Source organism: Sphaeramia orbicularis, chromosome 6, assembly GCF_902148855.1.
Source record: "Sphaeramia orbicularis chromosome 6, fSphaOr1.1, whole genome shotgun sequence".
In the NCBI taxonomy this organism is placed as follows: Eukaryota; Metazoa; Chordata; class Actinopteri; order Kurtiformes; family Apogonidae; genus Sphaeramia; species Sphaeramia orbicularis.
In genome coordinates this window covers 21,329,485-21,351,097 of record NC_043962.1, presented here as the reverse complement: position 1 = coordinate 21,351,097, position 21,613 = coordinate 21,329,485, and the positions used below count along the sequence as shown (strand labels likewise).

The window sequence follows — 21,613 nt, the reverse complement described above, 5'->3', positions numbered from 1 at the left end:
CAGTCATCCCGGAATCTCATTTTATGCTAATTATCAACAAATATATATTAAAACTTAATATTTTATAGCTTTTGTAAGAGCTGTCTTAACCCTGTGGAGGATGGAGGGCACATGAGGACTTCTGTTTTCCCTGTAAATAATTGTATTCACGCTCAAGGTGGAGGTAAAGAAAAATCATTTACAACAACAAAGTGGCAAAGAAAAAGAATAAACTTATGAAAAACAGAATGATTCCAGCGGGGCCAAATGGCTGTTGGGCACTAGCAAATGGAAGAACTCACAGCAACTGAAAACTCTACTCCAAATACGACTTTCTATTGGCTCATCTTGGAGACGCTCTTAATGGTTTTTCTTCCCTCTTGCTTATATAGCCAGTTGGCTCACCCATGACATGAACTAGATTGTAATTTGTTTATTTAGGCCTGTATTCAAACAGGTTCCATGACAGACAACATTAGAATTAACAAATGTTTTGGGGGTTTTTTAATCAATGCAGCTGCAACACGGTGCTATTGGCAAAGACAAACTCCTCCTGTTCGGTATAGCATTTACAGTTTATGTAGACCACAGGGAAATGTTTTAAAATGCATAATTCCATTTTTTAAAAAAAGCAAAATATCACTCCTTCAATCTTTGTCTCGGTGCAAGTGTGCCTGAAGAACACCAAGAGGCTTCCCTTTTTTTTTTTTTGGATAAATCTGTGTTCTCCTTTAATTTTTAAATTTTTTGCTATTATGAAGCATAATAGCAAAAACTGAAGTAGTCTGGATGAGAGACGAACCTTTTCAAAAGAGCTAAACCAGTCCAGTTGAACAGAGAAGAGCTACCAAAAAGAATGATGACCTGGGCAAATGAGAACCTACACAGACATTATGAAACATAATTTTAGATGTTTATAGCATAATACAATGTACATCATTGTGATATTATGTAAAAAAAAAAAAAAAATCATATCGGCTAAAATTTACTTAGGACGTCAAATGAGTGGCCATTTTTGTAAAAAAAAAAGTTGTAAAAATGCATAGAACTGTGTTGAAATAATGCTAATACATTTGTGCACAGACTACAGATATTATTTGACATTGGAAGCTCTATTTTCAGAAATATTGGATTTTGAATAGCACGTGTATGTGAAAACTTTTGCTGGTGGACAGACGTGACATTACCCATGATGCTCTGGTCAGTACCAGTACTTTATTAGGAATAAACTTATAGACTTACTATTGCTAATTCTCCTCTTATTCATAAATGTTAGTATTGTAGATCTAAAACAATAACAGCTGACACAAAAACACAAAATGAGGCAGTGGACGGATGTGACATGGTTGTTCCAGATCCCATCATACTGATGCTCGGCAGCCATGTCACCGTTTACACTAATGATCCCTGTGCAAAAACTAGGATCACAATTATTTATTGTATAGTTTATCATCATACTAAAGAGTAAATAACAATATAGAATTGTTATTTCTTTATAAAAATGCTTATTATTAGAAAACTGTTGATTTAAAAAGTGACGAGTGACATTCTTAATGTATGTATTGGCGTAACATAAGCAGGATGGATCAGCACCATACTCCATATTGAACCTGGAAAAATAAAACATGTCATATGTAGTATATAATCTTGTCACAAAAACTGGGGAATCTAAAAGAATAGAATATTTGTTTTTCAGGTAAATTCAGTTCAAATATAACTTGGCCATTTGTGACATAAAAATATAGCATTAATTGTGATGAAACTGGACATTTTTGACCTGAAAACATAATTCATATGACCATCAACATGTTGAACAGAACTGAAATCCTGTACATTTGTATAACTTGCATTTACCAACACAAAGTTCCTTTGGGGATTCACTTATATTGATTTCTTATGCACAAAGACAGAAATAAGACCTCGAAGCAAATTTGTAGCCGATATGTATTCCTGTAGATATGTGCTGTGCTGGAAAAATTAGAAAATGACCCTTAAAAGTGTTTGAGAAGTGCTTGAATTTGACCCTGACAAATGTGGACAAACCCTGTATTTTTTTTTATATCATCACATTGATATAAAAAAAACTAAAAAAAAAAGGTGGGATCATGTCAAAAAATGGATTTATGAGTTGTGTTTCTGCCCTCTGCAATTCAAGTGCTTGAATTCTTTCTGACCAGTGTTTTTAAGCTTCCCGTAGAGACGAAATACTGCTGTGAAATAAGTTTCACCGTCTCGAATAATGATCACAAATATATTGCAACCTTTTTAGCCTAACCTCCACAATTCCATCCAAAAAGTCGGGCGCTTACATTTCTCTTTTAATCAAAACAACTGCTGCTCAAACTGACTTTTCATGTCAAGTCAACCTTGAGATCAGTGGCTCTCCTGCCATTACTGATGCCATAGTGGGGGCATGTTCTGAAAATAAAGCGCGACCACATGCTGTTATGTGTTGTGCAGTCAGATGTTACAGTGAGCGGCAGGATCAGAAATGCTTGGCTGACTAAAGTATTCTGTCTTCTGTAACTGTGTCTTAACCCAGTGGGGCACAGGGGCTTTGCTCAATACCTGCAGAGATGGGATCTGACCTCGGTGCCATAATGTAGAAGGTTAATTTGACTGGCCTATGAGAGGTAACACTTTTACTGGCAGCCGTATCCCACCAGAGTTCATGTCTATTATCATACTGAAATATCAGTGCTACCCCAAGGACTTCCAAGACATTTAGTCTTCTGCTGTTTCACTGTAAAGGTATGGCGTGCTCGGTGAAAACCACTTACCTGCTCACTCACAGGGCACTGTGTTAGAGACCATTATGTGGATTTGTCGGCGTGTCCTCTGCGCACTCTCAAATGTCAACGTTTCTTATTATGCATGACAGGAAACCATCAAAATGACTGCTCCTGGTAAGGAAAGTTGTGGACGTGTGTGTGTGTGTGTGTGTGTGTGTGTGTGTGTGTGTGTGTGTGTGTGTGTGTGTGTGTGTGTGTGTGTGTGTGTGTGTGTGGTGTGTGTGTGTGTGTGAGAGAGCAGAAGAAGAGGAGTTTGAGGAGAAGTGAGCAGGTGAAGGATACATGAAAGGGTTTTAACCATTTGTTTCTTTATTAAATCTAGTCTACTTAATTATGCGTTTCGCCTCAAGTGTTAGGATTTTAATCTCTCAAAGCTCATATCTCAACTCTCCACAGGGGAGCAGAATTTAATGCAAAAAACAGATGAGGGTACATTCATATTAATGCAGCGCTAGAGGTGGAACGTCATACAATCGCAGAAAAAAATTACTAGACCATCAAAAGTCATCAAAAACAATAGTTATGCAATCAAGTATTAACTCCTGTGTGTATCATGTGACTAAAACAAACAGAAAAGAAAACATGGAATGCCTAAAAGCACTGTTTTTGGCAGTACAATACTATAGCTATTAGGAATGTAAACAGTTAATTGACTATCAATTAACTGTCGATAAGAATTTGCTCGATTGAATTATTAATTGTCAGTTAATTGCCCTTTTCCACGGCGGGATTTGCTGAATCTCCGTTGAAATCTCGCCCCATCATGTCAGCTAGTGATGCAAAGTCAGAAAAGCCCATTTATTCTCAACTACCCCTCTTCAGATTCATTTATTTTATTGAATATCTCTGCAGAATTTATTTAGTTCTACTCCATAAATGTCATTGCCTGTACTGTATCCAATTAGAGCTGCAACCGATTAATCATCTCAAAGTGATTAAAAAAAAATCATTCAACCACAATTCTCCTGAATCAAAGCTTTGTTTCCTTCATGTTTCTGCTGTTAAACATCGGTTCCACTGTTGTGTTTCACACGGACGTTTATTATGACGCACAAAGAAGCTTCAATTCAGGAAAACTGCAATAGAATATCTCCCTTCAATCAGTTTGAGTCGATTAATCGAATCGGGACTTTTTGCGTTGACTTCAAGCACCTAGTCGATTAATCGGTTGCAGCTCTATATCCAATGGTACAATAAATCAATCATTAAGGAATATGACATGCTTTTTTTCATGAAGTGTATAAACAATATTTAGCTTTTATTCTTATAGACGCTATCGAAAGAGAAAATCAGGTTCTCAGGAAAATCACCACTTATCAATTAATCGTTACTCGATCGATAAGGTCAACCAACTAATGATTAATGGATTAATCGATAATTTGTATCCCTAATATCTATTGATGTAGGAACTTAAGTGATTTTGGTTATTATCAAGAAAACCATGGAAAATGGCTAGATATCAGCTCTGAAATTAAACTCTTATGAGCTATTTTTGTTGTTATCAATATATTTTTCCAAACAAATGTACTTTTAGTTGTACCAGGCATTAAAATGACCAAGAAATTGAAGAAAACAGAAACGGGGTGGTCTAATAATTTTTTCCGCGACTGTATGAGGGCATAGATGGCTGTCTGTTATTCAGCCTGTCAGTCTGTATTACTTACTGTGAAAGAGCAGGAAAAGATGTAGTCTACCGTATGAAGCATGTTGTGGCTTCAGACTGAGACAGGAAGTAGTCAGCATATTTACCCCACTCTCATGTTTTATTTACTCCTATTCTGCCACACAGGGTGTTGTCTTGGGCATAAACACTGCCTGTGGAGCTCCTCTCTGCAGTTATACAGAGAGAGAAGTCCGATATCTGGTAGCAGCACAGCAACATCGGCCCAGTCACAAATGTATGTGTGCGCACAGTGCACCAGCTACATCCATTTTCCTGCCTCATAAAATCTACAAGAGCAGCAGACACATTAAAGCTGTCTTAGGGCTGCCGAGGCTGAGGAAACAGACAGGAGAGGCATGAAAAGACTTGGCTGGTGCTGTTACGTTTATTTATCCAGCTTTTTCTTCTCCTTTTCTGCTTCATCCCCCCTCCTTTTTTTTTTTTTTTTTTTTTTTTTTTTTTTTTTACTCCTCCTCCTCTACTGCTCTCTATACTGGGTTGCTCTTTAAGGTCTGTCATTCCGTTTCTATCTCTGCTCACAGCATTTTAATTGAATTACTCTATATCATTCCCAGAAAGTTGCCTGGCTGACATTACCTTCTCTCAAAACCAATAAAAAGGTGCCGGGTATTAGAACGCTGCTGTTATAAACTAAAGGCCTTCTGTCTCATTTTTCTCTCTGCTTCTTTTAACTTTCCTTACTTCTGTATTTTATATTACTTTATATGACTTTGAAGAGGTGATGTTTTCAAATTAACTTTCTGTGTATTGCTGTGTTGTGTTAGGGGCTAAATTGAAGAATCTAATTTCTGAAGGAGCGTGAGAGAGAGTGAGTAGTGTTGACTTGGACCAGGGCCACTATTGCCAAGGGCACGGACGGTTCAAATCCATTTAATCCTAATGTTCTATTAATGCTTTTTAGCCTTTTTAAAAAAGCATCACACACCGAATACGCAGCAACCCAGACTGATTCTGTACTTGGAACAGTCGAGGAAAGCAGCCACTTGGATAATCACTTGTGTTTGCCTCTATTTTTCTTTGCTCCGTCGTAGTTACGTATTCAGACAAATTGGCTTATTCCTGAAACGTTTTAAAATATTCTTAATAGTGCTTTTGTCCACCAAAAGCATTTGTAATAATGTATCTATTGAAGTTTCTATCTCTGCAAAAAGGTTAAGATTAAAAGCTATGCGTCTTTGATACTTGTTTATGAGCGGTTTTCTTTTTTTCCTCATTGATCTCTTTTCTCTCCCAAGAGCTTTGGTTCAGAAGCACAACCTAATTTGTAGCTGGTCACAAAGTACGCTAGAGTGTGGTGTTAATTCTATTTGTACGCTCTGATGTAATGTAATCAAGTGAAAAGTGGAATGTGCAAGAAGTTCTCTATTTTAGTAATGTACAGATACCAGCTTTTGCTTCTAACGAAACTCAATTTACTTGTAGAAATAAACTTTAAGCTCCACTTTTCCTCTGCCATATATAGCACAGGTCATATGAATCAGTAGTTGTTTTTTTTTCCTTCTTTCCATTGAACATTTGTACATCGACTTTATTCACACATATGTGTCCTGAACTTAGACTGACCTTTGAGTGTTTCATTTGCATGCATTACCACGACTTCTGAATTTCTCACTTCGGAAAAGTTCCATATTAGTACCACAAAGCATATAGAAACATGACTTAGAAATAAATTTGACTTCCAAAATCTATTACCCTAATGCCCTACCTTACTTAAAAAAGAAATTAGCTCTCTTAATCTTTTAACTTGAGGTCCTACTCTGTCTGTACTTTCTCTCTCGTTCCTCATCCTCGCTCCAACTCTGCCCTTGTAAGCAGTGTGCAGTCTTCTCTCTCTCCAGGCCTCATTTCGTGGCCCCAGCTTGCAGCAATGCAAATGAAGATTAGCACGCATGAATGCTTCTTCCTTACCAGAGGGACATATTCGAAGCTCTGTCACTGAGTGGAAGGTCCAAGGGCAGAGGGCTCCTGCTCCACAAATATAAAAGGAACCAAACCTGGGTCTGGCTCCCATCTGCTGCTAAGGCAATGTGGTCCCAATGTGAGAGGATAGGGGATGTTATTACATTCCTGGAAAATGGGACTCACAGATAAGATAGTTGAGATATAAGTTCATGCTCAAACTTTGCTCTGGGGCTGCAGTGTTAATTTTGATTTTTACTATCTTTTCAGAAACTTGTTTGAAGTGAAAGTATATGAAAAATATGAATAGCGTATTTAGGCTTTATTTACTTTCAAGTGCAGAGCAATCTTTTTATCAGAAAATGACCACAAAATCATGTAGAAAATAAAAAAACTGCAGATACTCACACATTACAAGACAGTGACAGCAACAGATCCAGTGAGGACAGTGAGGTAACAATCTCAGGTCCAATGTGGTCTACAGGGTCTGGAAGGTCCACCTCTGCATGAACAGTGAGTGTACCTGCTTTGTTAGGAAGTAATGGTACTAATGTAGGGAATGATGTTCTAAGGGATAATGTAGATGTGGACAGGTGTCTGGATCAGTACTTATGTTGGTCTAATGTTCTAAAAATTATGTTCTAATATTCTCAAATACACATTCCTTTCACCTTAAAAAAAAAGAAAAAAGAAATCATCACAAAATCACGTAGAAAATAAGAAACTGCAGATACTTACTTTGGTAATTTGCCGTTACCAGTATGCTATGCCCATTTAAGTCATGAAATGAAAGAATAAATATGCATTCACAAACTGCTGAGGCATTTTTCCAAATAATATCAGAATGCTAGTGTTATAAATTTCACAATGTACCAAATAAAATATAAATGCACAGTCAGAAGCATTCACAAATTAACATTCAAAGGATTTACAGGGGAATTTGATGATAATCGATGGTGGTTATGACACCTCAACTGGATCAAATTTACAGCAAAGCTGAAATTCAGAGACGTAAAATATACTAAACTGTGAGCAATAGCTTAAGCAGTAAATACTAGTCTTGGATACAAAGAATAAATGCCTTGTCATTTCTTAATGTGTTTTTCAAGTACTGCTTATATTTGAAATGATGGGTGTAAACATTAAATCGGTGCAGTTTGGTGAGATTTATTGTGTTTCAGCACTCTCTGCAATGTGTGTGTGTGTGTGTAAAAAATATGAACTATTTCAAAGATATGTGAATGTAATTTTGCAAAAGGCTCCCTCATTCTTTCTAATCTTCCACATTCATAGATACATTTCACTGGAGTATCCTCAAACAAAAAAGAGAAACTGTACATGTTGCTGCTCCAAAACAGGTGTAGTCTTTACTCATCAGATACACATTCAGAGCATTTATTTTAGTTGTGTAAAAAGAGAAAATGTCTCTTTGCTCTCCAATTGAATGTAACTAATTTTCTCTGTCTGGTTCAGAATGAAGCGTGCATGTTTTTTCTCTGCTCTAACAAAGAAAGAAAATTAAAAATGTTTCTTCTTGCGCTTTGTTTAATGGGCAATTTGGAGAATCTGATGCTTGTGCAGAAATGGCAAATACGCAATAAAACTTGGGACCCCTTGGGGCCATTGCTCTGCCAACCTCAGTTAAGGACTGATGATTCTTTGCTTCACCAGAGAGAGGGAGACTGAGTTGAAACGAGATAAAATGGATAAGGAAGGAAGAGGAAGTTCTGCTCTGGAGAGGAAGGAGAGTTAGCAGCTGATGTGCATCCAGTCAATTGAAGCAACTATGATATTCAGGAGCGTAGATCAAGACAGGGAACTTTGGGGTGTTTAACCTCCACAACATCTGCATTTAGGTGGTGCCATGTCAGTGGATTATTGAGGGGGTTTTTTTTGTTTTGTTTTTTTTCTTACATGGTAAATCATAGCTAAAGACAGCCACACTGGGGAATAGGGAATGGATTAAAAAGGTACCTCAGTGAGCAGTTCAGTTGCCTTGAAAACTAAACAGATGGCTTGCTGTGGTAGAAGGAGCCTCTGAGGTCCTCTATCTGCAGATGGATGCACGGTGTTTGCCACGGGTTTGGGATTCTGTATGATTCAGCTAGTTAGTACAGTGTGACGTGGAGCAGTGTGCTAAAATAATATTCATGTGTAAAAGACTGAAGTATGATGTGGTGCTGATTCAGTTGTTACCCCAGATGAATTTGTTTTATCTTCTACAATTGTTCTCCACTTTGTGTTTTCACTCACTTATTTTATGTTCAGTTTCGGCCTTTACATCTCTAGCCATTGTTACACAGAGATGCCGGAAAAATGGCGAGATGGTGATCCCACCTTTTTTTCCAGCATTGATAGATTTCCACAGCCAAGACAAATGAGTAACAGAGGTGAGACAGGCTGGACTTTACACAGCGGACCTGCGTTCCAGAATCAAAGGGGCAGTGACACAGCGTAGTGTATAGTATGACTTATAACCTTACGTGTCGGAAATACCCCGAGCATAGCGGTGTTTGCTAACCTCTCTAGAGTCTTTTACTTTTCTGCAAATATTCGTGTGGTTTCTGTGAATTGGCTTAGAGTCTGGTTTTGGACCAACTCTATATATAAAGTGTCATGAGATAACTTTTTTGTGTGATCTGGCACTATATAAATAAAATTGATTGAGTGATTTGATTGGTTTTCCCCTGTAAGTCGCTTTGGAAAAAAGCATCTGCCAAATGCATAAACATAAATGCATAAACCTAAATATTAGCATGGTTAGAGTCCTCTGCCCGAAGTGACAACAGCTCGCAGATCTGGCGTCTCCCCAGTTCGACATCTCTCTAGTCGTGTTGATGTTTTTTTTACTGTTACATGGCCCATGCTTGTTTTTAAATCCCCCGGTGCGTTGGTCACACACGTAATACTTCATCAGAACGTCACACCTTGGTTGCAGAATGAGAGGTGTTCCTTTTACAAAGCGTTCTGGAATCATGATTCCACCTTTATCACAGCTCTGTATACTACCTACAGAAGCGTTACAAAGCCACAATAAAGGTGGGACCAAATGATCCATCCATTTTGTTTACACAGATGTTGTCCTGGAATAAAGGCGAAATATTCCCATAACAGAAGTGCTGGGTAAAAGGGGCTTCTGTTTCATGAGCACACATCACTGGTTCAAAACATCACCGCATCAGTATGTACACTCACAGTCAATGAAACTTTGAGACCATATTTTTCGACATAATTTTTATTTTGAAACCCTAAACTGGAATTTTTTCATATGAATCATTTGTTTAGTATATTAGCATACAGAAACAAAAATCTAAAGTTTCAAGAATAATTTCAAAACAAAAAACTTAACAAAGAAAATGGCTCCTGCCAAACACAAAGTCACAACAATAGCGGTCCTTGTCGGGAGTTGTCACTGGTCTCTCGCCCTGGACGCGGTCTATGGTCAGCAGAGCCTGTGATGTTGTGGCGTTCAACCAGGTTTCTGATTGTGGGTTGGGAACAGCCCATACATACGCCTGGCTATATCACTGTAGCTCAAACCACCCTCCACCATACCCAGTTTCCGGAGACGTTGTTCATGTGATAGACGTGGCATGATGCCGTTCACTGGACTAACATGGTGGCCTTTTTTGGGCCTTTATATAGGCCTTCAAAACCAATCCTCAAATTGTGCAGATACCCACTGACTGAGTATTGCTCAGTGTGTATTTGGTCCACTTTTGCAAAGAGACCAACCCATGTGCAGTGAACCATGACAACATAACAACTCATCATTATCTCAACTACCCGAGCACTAAGTCATCAATAAATCCACAATGAATAATTACAACCCCCCTACAAGTAGAATATGCGTACATTTCTACCTCAAAGTTTCTATTGACTGTCAGTATACAAGTAACCCACCCAGGTTAACTGGGTGTGATTCTGTTGGGTTTCTGTAAATTGGCTTAGAGTCTGGTTTTGACCAACTCTATATATAAAGTGTCATGAGATAACTTTTTTGTTGTGATCTGGCGCTATATAAATAAAATCTGATTTATTGAGTGATTTGATTGGTTTTCCCCTGTAAGTCGCTTTGTAAAAAGCATCTGCCAAATGCATAAACATAAACTTAAAATGACAGCTGCATCTCGTTCCATCTTGTTGCATTCCTTTAACTTAAATGTGTCTACTTCATTCTTTTAGCCTCACTCTCTGTCTTAACTCATCTACATTGCATAGATGTCCACAGAGGAGCTGGAGGCGTATGTCAACACCCAGTTTGATGAGCTCCGCCGTTTGGTTCCTCTGAGGAGAAGAGGACCCTTCACCTGGTAGACCTCAAAGAAGCGTTCCTGACCGCATCGGCTGCTGAGAAAATTGCAGAGATCACATTAGAGACAGAACGTCTACAGGAGGAGATGGACAACATCACACACCAGCTCTGTCTTTTGGAAAAGGGTGAGGATCAGGCAATTGGTCCTGCAGTGGCAATGGAGGCCCTGAAAGCAGCGCGTGAATCAGCTCAGAGGAACCTGGTAAGGAGATAAAACAAGTTTTCCTTTAATTTGTATCGTACATCCTTCAGTTACTATAGCGTTAAAAGCACACAAAACATTTTCAAACACTCATTATTGCATTTAGCAGTGGTGTTGCCTCTACCCAAGTATTGTTGCCAGCATTAGCTAAGCTTTTTACATGTACATTTACATTTTTGCCTACGTATATCGATCACTGTCCATAGAATTCATTGATTTTTCAGTGGATAAAATTAAAAGTCTTGGCAGCTTATACTTTATTTTTAACAGATTTTGCATTTTTTAACAAACAGGCCATAAAACAAAAAAAGTAAAGACATACAAAACAAGAGACGTCAACAAGCACAGACAGGTCAGGATCAAAAACTTAAAATACAACAATAGAGAAGTGGGTCAATGGGTCGCAATGTTATCCCATCATGATAAGAGGGTTGAGTTAGTTTAGGTATTGTCCTGTTTCAGTCCATGTCAGATCATTCACATATATTCTCATTTTGCATCAGATCATGTCCCGTACACCTGCTGACATAATTAAAATCCATCATTTTCATAAACATTTGTGCACATTTTCCTGGAATGCATATTTACACATGTTGATAGTAAAACACACAGATGTGAGATATATGTGTATTTCTCATGAGAAAAACAAGATGTTGTCCTATTGGGGGTGTCACATTTCTGGGATAGATGTCCATTTTAGCCAATAATTTGCCAAATTATGGTTTAAGAAGAAAGTTAGTTTTTCCATGTTGTATATTTCTTTAATAATTCCAATCCATTCCTTCTTTGTTGGAGGTTTGCCACTCAGCCATTTTCTTGTTATGGCTTTTTACAGGCTGCCATCACTATATTAATCAGGTATTTGTCTCTAGAATGACTGAGGGTGGTATATTTCCAAGATAAACTGTGCAGAAATCATGTTAATCTCAAACCTAATTATTGTGTTAATCATTTTCATCATTTCAATCCAGTAAGGTCTAATTCTTGGACAATCCCAGAAAATGTGAAAATGGTCTACAAGGTGTTCCCACATTTTCTCCAACAATTCCCATAACTCAGTAGGCCCTTTTGCATTTGTTTTAATTTGGGGGGTAATGAAAATCTGACAATATTTTTCCAGGTGAATTCCTTCCAATGACCTGAATTTGATATGCCTGATTGGTTTTACAAATATTCCCACACCTTTACCCATGTATTGTTGCCAGCATTTAGCTAAGCTTTTTTACATGTACATTTACATTTTTGCACTATGTATATCGATCACTGTCCATAGAATTCATTGATTTTTCAGTTGGCAAAACATTTTTGGCAAACATTTTTAACATATTGTGAATCTAATCGGTGTATAACCAAACCATTTCCCTATTCAGCAATGCAGCCTTGTGTCAACACCACAGACGCCCTGAATATTGTCACATTACATTGTTGGGTCTGTTAAGAGCTCAGTAAAAAAGAAAAAAAACTTAAGGCAACCAGGGCCAAGGACTAATTAATCTAATTGTTAAGCATAGTTGCTCAGTGTCAGGGTTACCCTTGGAAACAGAGGCTATTGCTCTTGTCAATAAACAATTAAATAGAACTGGCCAGCTTGAACAGAGCTGTTTTGCTGGTCATCATGTGTAGCCTGCTTTATAGTCCCATCTGTAAGTGGTTATGTTTGGTAACCATTATACAGTATAATGGGATAATAAGAATGCCCGCTCCAACCTGCCTTCTTTCCTTTCAATGACATAAAAATGCTCTTATTTCTAAGGATAGAGGCTTGCTTAAAGACACTGCAGTATGGTGTGTGCTTGCAGACATAGCTGTTTGGAAACCATGCCATCCACTTAAAGGATTATCTTCGTAATGACGGCACCTGATGCAAACAGCAAAATGAATATTGTGAACAGGTGCAACCATGCAGCGCTGTTTTTTCAATGAAAGGGGAAACTCATTTTATTTATCAGGGCATGCCATTACGTTCATGCAGCAAAATGCAATTATCCTTTCTGTGTCAGTGTGATAGTCAGTATGGTACATAAACGCAATAAATGCTGAGGGCTGCCTGATCAGGAATGAGGCTAACTATATTTATCCTCTGGTCCTCTTTAACTGTATTTGCTAGGTATGCACGTAGCAGCTGTGTACTTTCCTTTCTCATGTTGCTCAAGTTTGGTTCCCATGTTAAAGTGTACCATATGTACAGATATATATGCAGGTACAGCACAATGAACACGTCAAACCATGTCACTGTTCTACATTTAATCATTAATATTTTATTGAATCATTTAAATGTAAATTCTTACCGTCACTTGCTATTCTGTAGTCACTGCACTCAACAGACAAGAGACAGAGGGATTCAAGGCACAAAGAGCATACAAAAATGATGGGAACTTTTTTGCAGATTGCTTTTCTATAGCTGAGTTGTAAATCCGTCTTGGGTCCAATTCATTAAGGTCCTAATTGAATACCAGCAGTTACTCTATTGTTGTCATCTATTAGTTATTGTGAGCGTAACTCACACAGTAACGGACAGTGTTATTTGTCTACATGTGGCCATGGGAGAAATGTGTTTCGGGGGGGGGGTGGGGTGTAAAGTGGTGACTTATGTGGCAATACACCCATTCAGCCACCGCTGCTGTGAACCTAGACGGGTACCAAAACAGTTGTTAGCTCACCTTAACTCAACAAATCTTGCAGCAATTTTGTCTCGGAGCTTGTAGCACCTCATGGATCCTGAGAATTACTGACTCCAGGATTAATTGTCCCGACAGCACGCTCACTCACCACAGACGGCACATTGAACTGCAATCATTCACTTGCCTCTTTACTGCAGTTGTAAGCTGGGTGAAGTATTTTGTCATGATTAATTGTTTTTTTTTAAATGTCAGAAATGACAAGTCTTCTCAAATTACAAGAGATTAGCTTTCCCTCAACTCTAATACACACCAACATCATTAGAATGCAACATTTATTAGAAAAAAAAAAAGAAAAGCGGCCTCTGCTCATATTTGTTGTCACAGTTTGAAAGCAATAAATGAAACAATGATTTAAGCTGGTTTGATAGTGGAAATGAAACAAAATGAAATATGCTGAAGCAAAGCCATTTCCATTCAGCTTTATTGTTTCTGTGTAAATACACATATTTAAATATGTGGACCATGCTTGCTACTCTGATTTTGTTTTGTTTTTTTGTTCCTGTAAATCACAAAGTAATCCTGTTTGGGACCGAGGTGCAGTTTCGGTTCTGTAATAATCTCCCTTTATTATTATATTCACACATATAAACACACATATGAATGCACATGCTGTACAGACACATTAGTAAGGGTCAGGAAGGATTTAGAAAGGATTTTGAAAATGGCTGTATATAAGAGATAAATATATATTTTTCCCCAGTTCTGTCCATTTATTACAAGATCTCTGCATTTTTATTAAAAAGCTGCAGTAGATAGTGATTTGCACAGCCATGCAGTGTGTCGACCACTGCCTGATGGAAGCACAAGAAAGTAATTTCATTTGATTGTACTGGTGGGTGTTGTTAACTGTTCGACATATCTGCCTGTCATGCCTTCCACATGGCTGCGAGGTCAGCTGCACCATCGTCAGCTGGGGACCGTCACTCATTAATATTTTACTCCTTCAACCCTAGAACATTTGACTTTGGAACAACAGCAAGGGTGTTTCCCTGTCACCCCCCTTCAGCAGCCCCTTTCCTAATGGATGAACCCTGCTTCTCCTCAGCCCTAGTCAAAAGGGTTTTTGTTGTTCCTTAGAACTTAACACCTGTCTAACCCGTCTGCCTGCACTCAGTTGCTAGTTCAGCTGAAACAATTGTGTTTTCTTATGCTTGTGAGGAACACATTCTGTCCTCCCCAATGGGATTGTGAGTTCAGTCAAAGGAACAGTCCCGGTAAAAGCAGACCGATGCCCCTTGTCTGACCAGAGTGGTGTAGGTATGATCTCAGGAGGGAAATGCAGCTGCTTGATGGTGTTTGCCTTCAGTCCCAGATACTCTCTCCAGGCCTGTTCAGTTGAATATTTCAGCAGTTGGTGGACAGAAGCAGAATCTGACTTGTGGCAGCTTCCATAGGTCAGCCCATCCCTGTGCACATATCTCAAAATACTGCTTTTCGACCGCTAGTATTTGCTCAACTTGCCTCAACTCAGCACAGCCCAGAGGATTCTTCTACAGGCATCGTACTCATCATAGCAGTGCAGCATAAACAAGTGTGACGTAGTTTTCAGTGTGACTGTCGCTATGAGCAATGCTTGAAAATTGAGATTTCCAGCTAGCGTGGCTTGGTATTCCATTTCACAGCCTGATTACACATACTGATGCGGCAGTGATTGTGGATTGACCGATCCAGACTTACAATCACTTGGGCCCTTTTAACCTCTACAGAAGTGGGGACTAGAAATAATATTTGATGGGTCCATGCTGTCGTGCAGTGGAAAAGCCAAAAGCAGCATAAGAATGCCCCCCCCATATGTCTCTATCTTTGACGTTGACTTGATTTTATATTGTTCTTCCTACATACCTCTTCTTTGACCCATGCCTTTTTCTTGAAGACCCCCCTCCCACTCATCCACCTTGCACCCTACCAGTAGTCCCCTGATGTTGTCAATCTGCTAAACATTTTGTCAGCTTCTATGTTCACCTGCCAGGGATGTGTGTGTACCTCACCGAAAGATCTATGGACTCTCTTAGTTCCGGGACTACTCTGAATTCTCCTGCTTGTAGTCCATTGTAATGGGTTGAATCAGCAGCTGGAGTGGGTTTTCCCCCGAGGAGTCTTTTATCAGAGGGAAACTGTGGGAGTTCCAGCCATTTTCAGATGTATGGGTTGACTGATCTGTCACTCCACTGACTGCAAATGTGGGAATTTATTCCGTACATCTTCACTTTCCCCACATCATTCTTTGATATAGTGCTAAATTGCAACATCCCATCTTACACTTCTCCAGAATCTGGCTCTGGTTGATTCTAGCCAAGCCTTCAGAGAGTTTTTTTTTTTATTGCTTTGCCCAGTTGCATCTTGGAGAGCTCTGTTTGGACTTTGGATGGGTTGTCTAGCCAGTAGGGGGATTTCCTCATTACCTGTGACAAAGGTGGTGTTGTCGTTTCTGGCACCTTTTTGTAACAGAAGACTTCAGAATTTGGAGGGCTTCATCTTCATTCATGCCCGAGTCACAGTCACGAGTTTGTCCAGACTCTTTGGAAGCCCTTTTGTGCACGAGGCTGTATTTTTTATCCCCTCCTACAGTCTGGCATGCTCCAATGAGGACGATTTCAAAGGCTGAGACAAGAAGGGTGAGGGAAATTAGGCACCCCATTGTGATTTGTTTTCCCGATTGCTGCCATGCTGTTGCATTATGAAACGCTAATTTATTGCCTCTCTTTTTTAATTGTGTAATTGGATAGAACCTTGCCTCCTTTAGATTGTGAGCATGCTTGTTTTTAAAACAACTGTATAAAGTGCCACGGACACAAATCCAAGATACCTCATTAGTGAGTTATTTGAGTCTGCACTACTGACCCCATCTCAACTCAGTCATGCCCTAGGTCACAACAAAGAGCTGAGAGGCTGTGTTTTTTTGCTCAATGTCTTTGCCTTTAAGCAAATTAAAGCTCAGTGTGCAGTCTTTATCTCATTTAGTTCAATATATCACACTCTGTCTGTACTTGACCCATCACATGGTGTAAGTCTGATTGTACTGTGCATGTTTTTTTAGATCGACAGGGTCAAATAGCTCATTGTGAATTATAACATTCTTAAGCTATTTGAAAAGAGCTGTGATTTAACAATGCTGATCTTAAAAGGAATACTGTCTAATGACTAAATTTCCAGGCCCTTTCACTCATATATTATCTATCATTTAAAATTAGTTAGGCTAAAGGAAAGAAATGCCAAAAAATTACAGTTTTGCTTTAGAAGTAACACTGAATGTTGATAGATAAGGTAACTAAAAACACATTAATGGGAAATATAAATGTAAACAGCACTCTTAAGAGAGAGTGCACGGTCGATCTGTGAAATAAAGCTCGTTCTCTTTTGTTAGTGTGTTCCGGCTCATTGATATTGGTTTTAAATTATGAATGTTGCAGCTCCAGGTTACATCTTTTAATGACAGTTTGTTCTTTTTGCTTTGAGAGGCCTGTTTTTGAATGCACACATTTATTGAGCTGAGATGCCCAAGGCTTCATGAATAATATAGGAAATTTTCAATCTAGTAGTATTCATCCCCCAGAGTATGATTTTATTTATACGTCTGCAAAGGCACCTGTGGTAATTGCGATTGAAACAACGATCAACTCTCAGCATCTTTCTACACAGATATTTCATTCAATTTGGTGCAGGGGCAGTAGCACTACAAACTGTAATTGGACCAAATGAAAATAAAACACGCAACTGGGAGTATATTATAACTACATTTTCATTGCTGCAATATAATGCAATCATAGTAAATACAAAAAAATAAGCATGAAGTCATTGACATTAGCAGTGACCTCTTGTATATCAGCATTTTACACAACATAAATGCCAGTCCATTAGTCTGATGCAAGATGTCATGCCAGATCTTTTGATATTTTACAGTATAAGCGAATAGCCTGACCTTAAAAGAAAGGTGGTTCTTAAAACAAAGGTCATCAGGGTTTATGTTTTAGCTAAAATGCATTATCACAGTCCAGCTTGGAATAACAGCAGCTCGATGAGCAGGTAAGAAGCAATGAGCCATGCTTTTTGCTTAAAATGTTATATCACATCCAATGTTGTATTATGTTCAGCAGTTATATTGTTTCTTATAATAGTATTCATGCATTAAAATTTCTAAACAGGGGAATACCTGATATTAATAAAATGATAAAGTAATTCCTCTGTTGCACTGCAGTGTTGTTATGCAAATACTTTCTTAGAGTGCAGCAACTGTTTATTTAGGAATAAATTTAAACTTACAATTAATGATGTCCCAAGCTTAATGCATTCCTACTGTTCGGCTGAGGGTGGTAGACCAAAGTGTATGTGATATTCTACTCAGCAGCATAATTAATTTTCCATTCCAAAATGCCAGCATTCATTTATTCAATGTTTTGTTATATAAAACTACATAGATTATTTTGCAGTTGTGTGCTTTTCGGAGAATCAGCCTTATACAAACCACTTAAGACCTTCTTTGGTTTTGCACCACGCTTTTACAAATTGACTTTTGAGTCTCTTGGAGTGTTTGACACGGTAAACCAAGAAAAATCTTACGGAGCTCAAATATTTGATTCTATGTATTTGTCCAGATCTGAAGCTAATTAAATTTAGAGCCAAATCTTAGTCAGTGAGGCAGACAGCCAGTCAGAGCTCCACAGCCTTCAGTCATCAGCTCTGCTCTCATCTGCTCTGCTGCCAAGGAGCCACTGCCTTCAAGACGCTGTTAGTTACACAGTGTCAAAATCCCTTTCTGGTGCAGCCATCTTAGCTCTAGTAGTCAAGGTCCACTGCTACAGTGCAATCAGCAGTGGCCAGAATATTAAAGGCACTCCTGTGCTCAAGGCCCTCTTCACTGAAAGTAGACCACTTGAGATCCACAACATTATCACAAGAAGTTTGGATTAGTACATGACAGCAGTTTTGGAGTGTGCTGTATGAATAAGAAAGCTTTGTATGTCCTGCTAAACTGTATAATTAGAATACAGATTGTATGAGTAAGCTAGGTGGGGGAAAAAACAATTAAATGTGCTAAACGTTAAAATGAATCATTCTGGATTGTTTAACCATCACATTCTAGAAGTCAACAATGCCAATCATTGTTTGGGCAGTAAAAATCATTTAAGCCCCCCTCATTTCACACAAAAAAACCTGTATATGAATAATGTTTGTGGGTCACGCAGTGTTGTGTTTCAAACTGTTCCTTTAAAGCCAATGAATATACATGAGTACAACTGGTGGATGAAAGTGAAATTAATTGGTCAGATTTAGAGGCACACCAGCTGTGGACCGAGCGGATGTAAATTATGCTGTTACCTTTTTATTTGTTATCAAAAACACCTGTGCAAACGTTTTAAATATGCTCTCCCTCTGTCTCTCTCTCCCTCTCCCCCTCTCTCTTTTTCTCATTGTTTTCAGCAGGACATTGAGGCCAGGCCAAGGTAAGACTGTCACTGTGAATCATGTTATGCTTTGTTTAAACTGGGTAGTTTAGTAGCAGTTAAGGACCTATGAAAACCTCCTCACTCAAGTCCTGCTACCATCAACCACCATGAGGCTGATGAGTATTCCACCTGCACACAAACACGCACATGTCCCAGTTCTTTCTTATAGTCTCACCTTTAACTGAGTCAAACATCTCAGAATCTCAGAGTCTAACAAGACACAGACTCTAACCAATGCACAGCAGACCTCAACACCTCTAAACTAACTTGGTCAAATGCAAGTCACGTCAGTGCCCCAGCGAGGCAATTAGCAGCTCTCATCTGTGTGCCCTCTGATCAGAGGAGGTGACAATCTGCCCAGTACAATAAGAGGGCCACGGGCAGCGGCTGACAGGCTGGAGCTGCACGTAACATGTGCGTATCTGTGTCTTATGCACCGACACAACCGCACTTGTTTGTGGCAGACGAGCTAATTTATCATCAGTTGGGTCAAGTGTCCTGTGATTTTCATTGTGTTTGCATTTGTACTATGAGAATATGAAACCGACTGCAGGTGTGTGTAAGGCAGGCTGAGAAACTGTAGTGGACGGATGCAGTCATATTATTTTCCAGCTGCTATTACTGGTTGTTTGTGTGTGTTTTTTTTTTCTCTCCACAGAAGCTACATCTTTTACTTTTATCTTGGTCTTTGTCAGCCAATCTGAAACGGATAGTCCTCTTCCAGTCTCACACTTATTGATCTGTTGACACAAAAATCTCTCTTCCTCCTTCACCCAGAACAGGAGCACTCCTAGCACCACCTGCTGTCTCTGCCTTCCCTCCTTTGCTGTCTCGCTGGGCTTTCATCTCAAAGCATTCCTCCCCTCTACAGGAACAGACACACATACACAGACGACTTCAACAAATGCCAGCACATCTGTCCTCCAACAAAATAGCCCTATTTTCTGTTAACTTTAATTAAGGATGAAGTCTCAATACGAAAATAGTCCAATTTGCCACAAAATACAATTTTGGTAGACAGCGTCATTTTCTTGCTGTAACTTCCACTAAAGTCAAACAAGCTGGAATAGAATTTTTTATTTTACTTTTCCCCTGATTCATATTGAGACTTGAAACTTCCCGCAGGCAAGAAATACACCATATTTCTTCTCTGAAGTGTAATGTGCCTTTCTTTTAAAAAAGCACAAAGTCATGACCAGGCCTGGCTCACTGTGCCAACATGTAATATGTTATTGATTGGTCAGCTAGTATTATGACCCCTAAGCTTCTGAAACAGATGGCTGCATGCTTGGACCCAAGGGTGATATGGAACTAATAGTTTGCCCTTGGTCAAGGGGAACCTCTACATCCCTACAACTCCCTCACACACCCTAACATAATTACTCCCAAAGTCCCTTGTATTGTCTTAAATGCAGTGGGTGCAGAATTTACTGTGGCTAGCAGAAAGAGTCACACATTTTTAATGGAATTGTTGGAGAAATAAAGGTTTTGAGAGGTCAGCGTGGGGGAAAATGTAGAGAGAGGTGAGTTTTCCGGACAGGTTCGCGTACTCCATTATTTTGAGCACCGGAGATCGGACGTCTCAAGGGATGAAGGTGACACAAACAAAAAAGTGAGGAGCAACACAGATAAGGTGAAATTGATGGAAGAAAGAAAAAAGTAGTCGGAGCAAGATTTGACCAGATCTAACAAGGAGTGGATGTTTAGGGTTATGTGCAATGGGATCCAGACAGCAAATTGATTATGGAGCAGAAACACTAATCCGCTGTCTGAGCCCCATATCGCTGCAGTAGACGAAGCATTCCCACAGGACTGCAATCCTGCACCCACACGCATCTTTCCTGGACCTTCTCATCAATACGATTCCCCGCCTCTCCCCAAGCTTCTTAACATAGGTACTCCATGCCTGCCAAGATCTGTCTTCCCTGAATATAAATCTTCCTTTACTCCCCTCAGCCCAACCATCACATTGCTGCTTCTAATGTGATGCATAGCAAATTTCCCTTTCATTCCTCTGACGTACTGTCGCTGACTTGCATTTTTATTTTATTTTTTTATTACAGGCATTCGTGCACATGGTTTTAGCGAAGATGTGCTTTGACCTAATTTATATATGTGAATAGAACATTATTAACCATCTATGTCTACTGGTGCAACGTCTTTGTACCTAATTAAGTGTATTGATAAGTGCAGCCCTGCAATTAATGATGAGTTTTATTATCAATGATAGTATAATATTAATTCATAAACACTCTTCTAATCTCCTTTAGCTCTAAGTGACAGCTTTAGACAGTTTTTTCATTAGTCCCAAACTTAAAGATATTTCATTATGCCCGTTTACATTCACACCAATACGCCGGTCGTTATCCAATTTCTGGAGTTATCAGACTGAAGTGATCATGTAAACAGGATGATCTGAAAAGCTTTATTTGATAACTGCAGTTATCTGATCAGGAGAAATCAGATTAACACACCTAGATTTCTCCCCAATACTCGATTCTGTTCATGCATGTATACAAGTTAATCTGATTTCTTCTGTTTTTTTTTTTACATCTGCACATGTGTAAAAAAAGTAAAATAAAATCTATATAAATGGAAGTTATGCAGTGACAATGTG

The 21,613-nt window shown here is 38.9% G+C and overlaps 1 protein-coding gene across 1 annotated transcript in view; it reads left to right on the top strand.

The window, feature by feature from the left end:
• Positions 1-21,613, top strand: part of trim44 (tripartite motif containing 44) — an 88,688-nt gene that overhangs the window by 9,596 nt on the left and 57,479 nt on the right. The window contains 3 exon segments of the mRNA XM_030136561.1: positions 10,576-10,636; positions 10,639-10,871; positions 18,971-18,993. Of these exon segments, the coding sequence (XP_029992421.1) occupies positions 10,576-10,636; positions 10,639-10,871; positions 18,971-18,993 (317 nt within the window).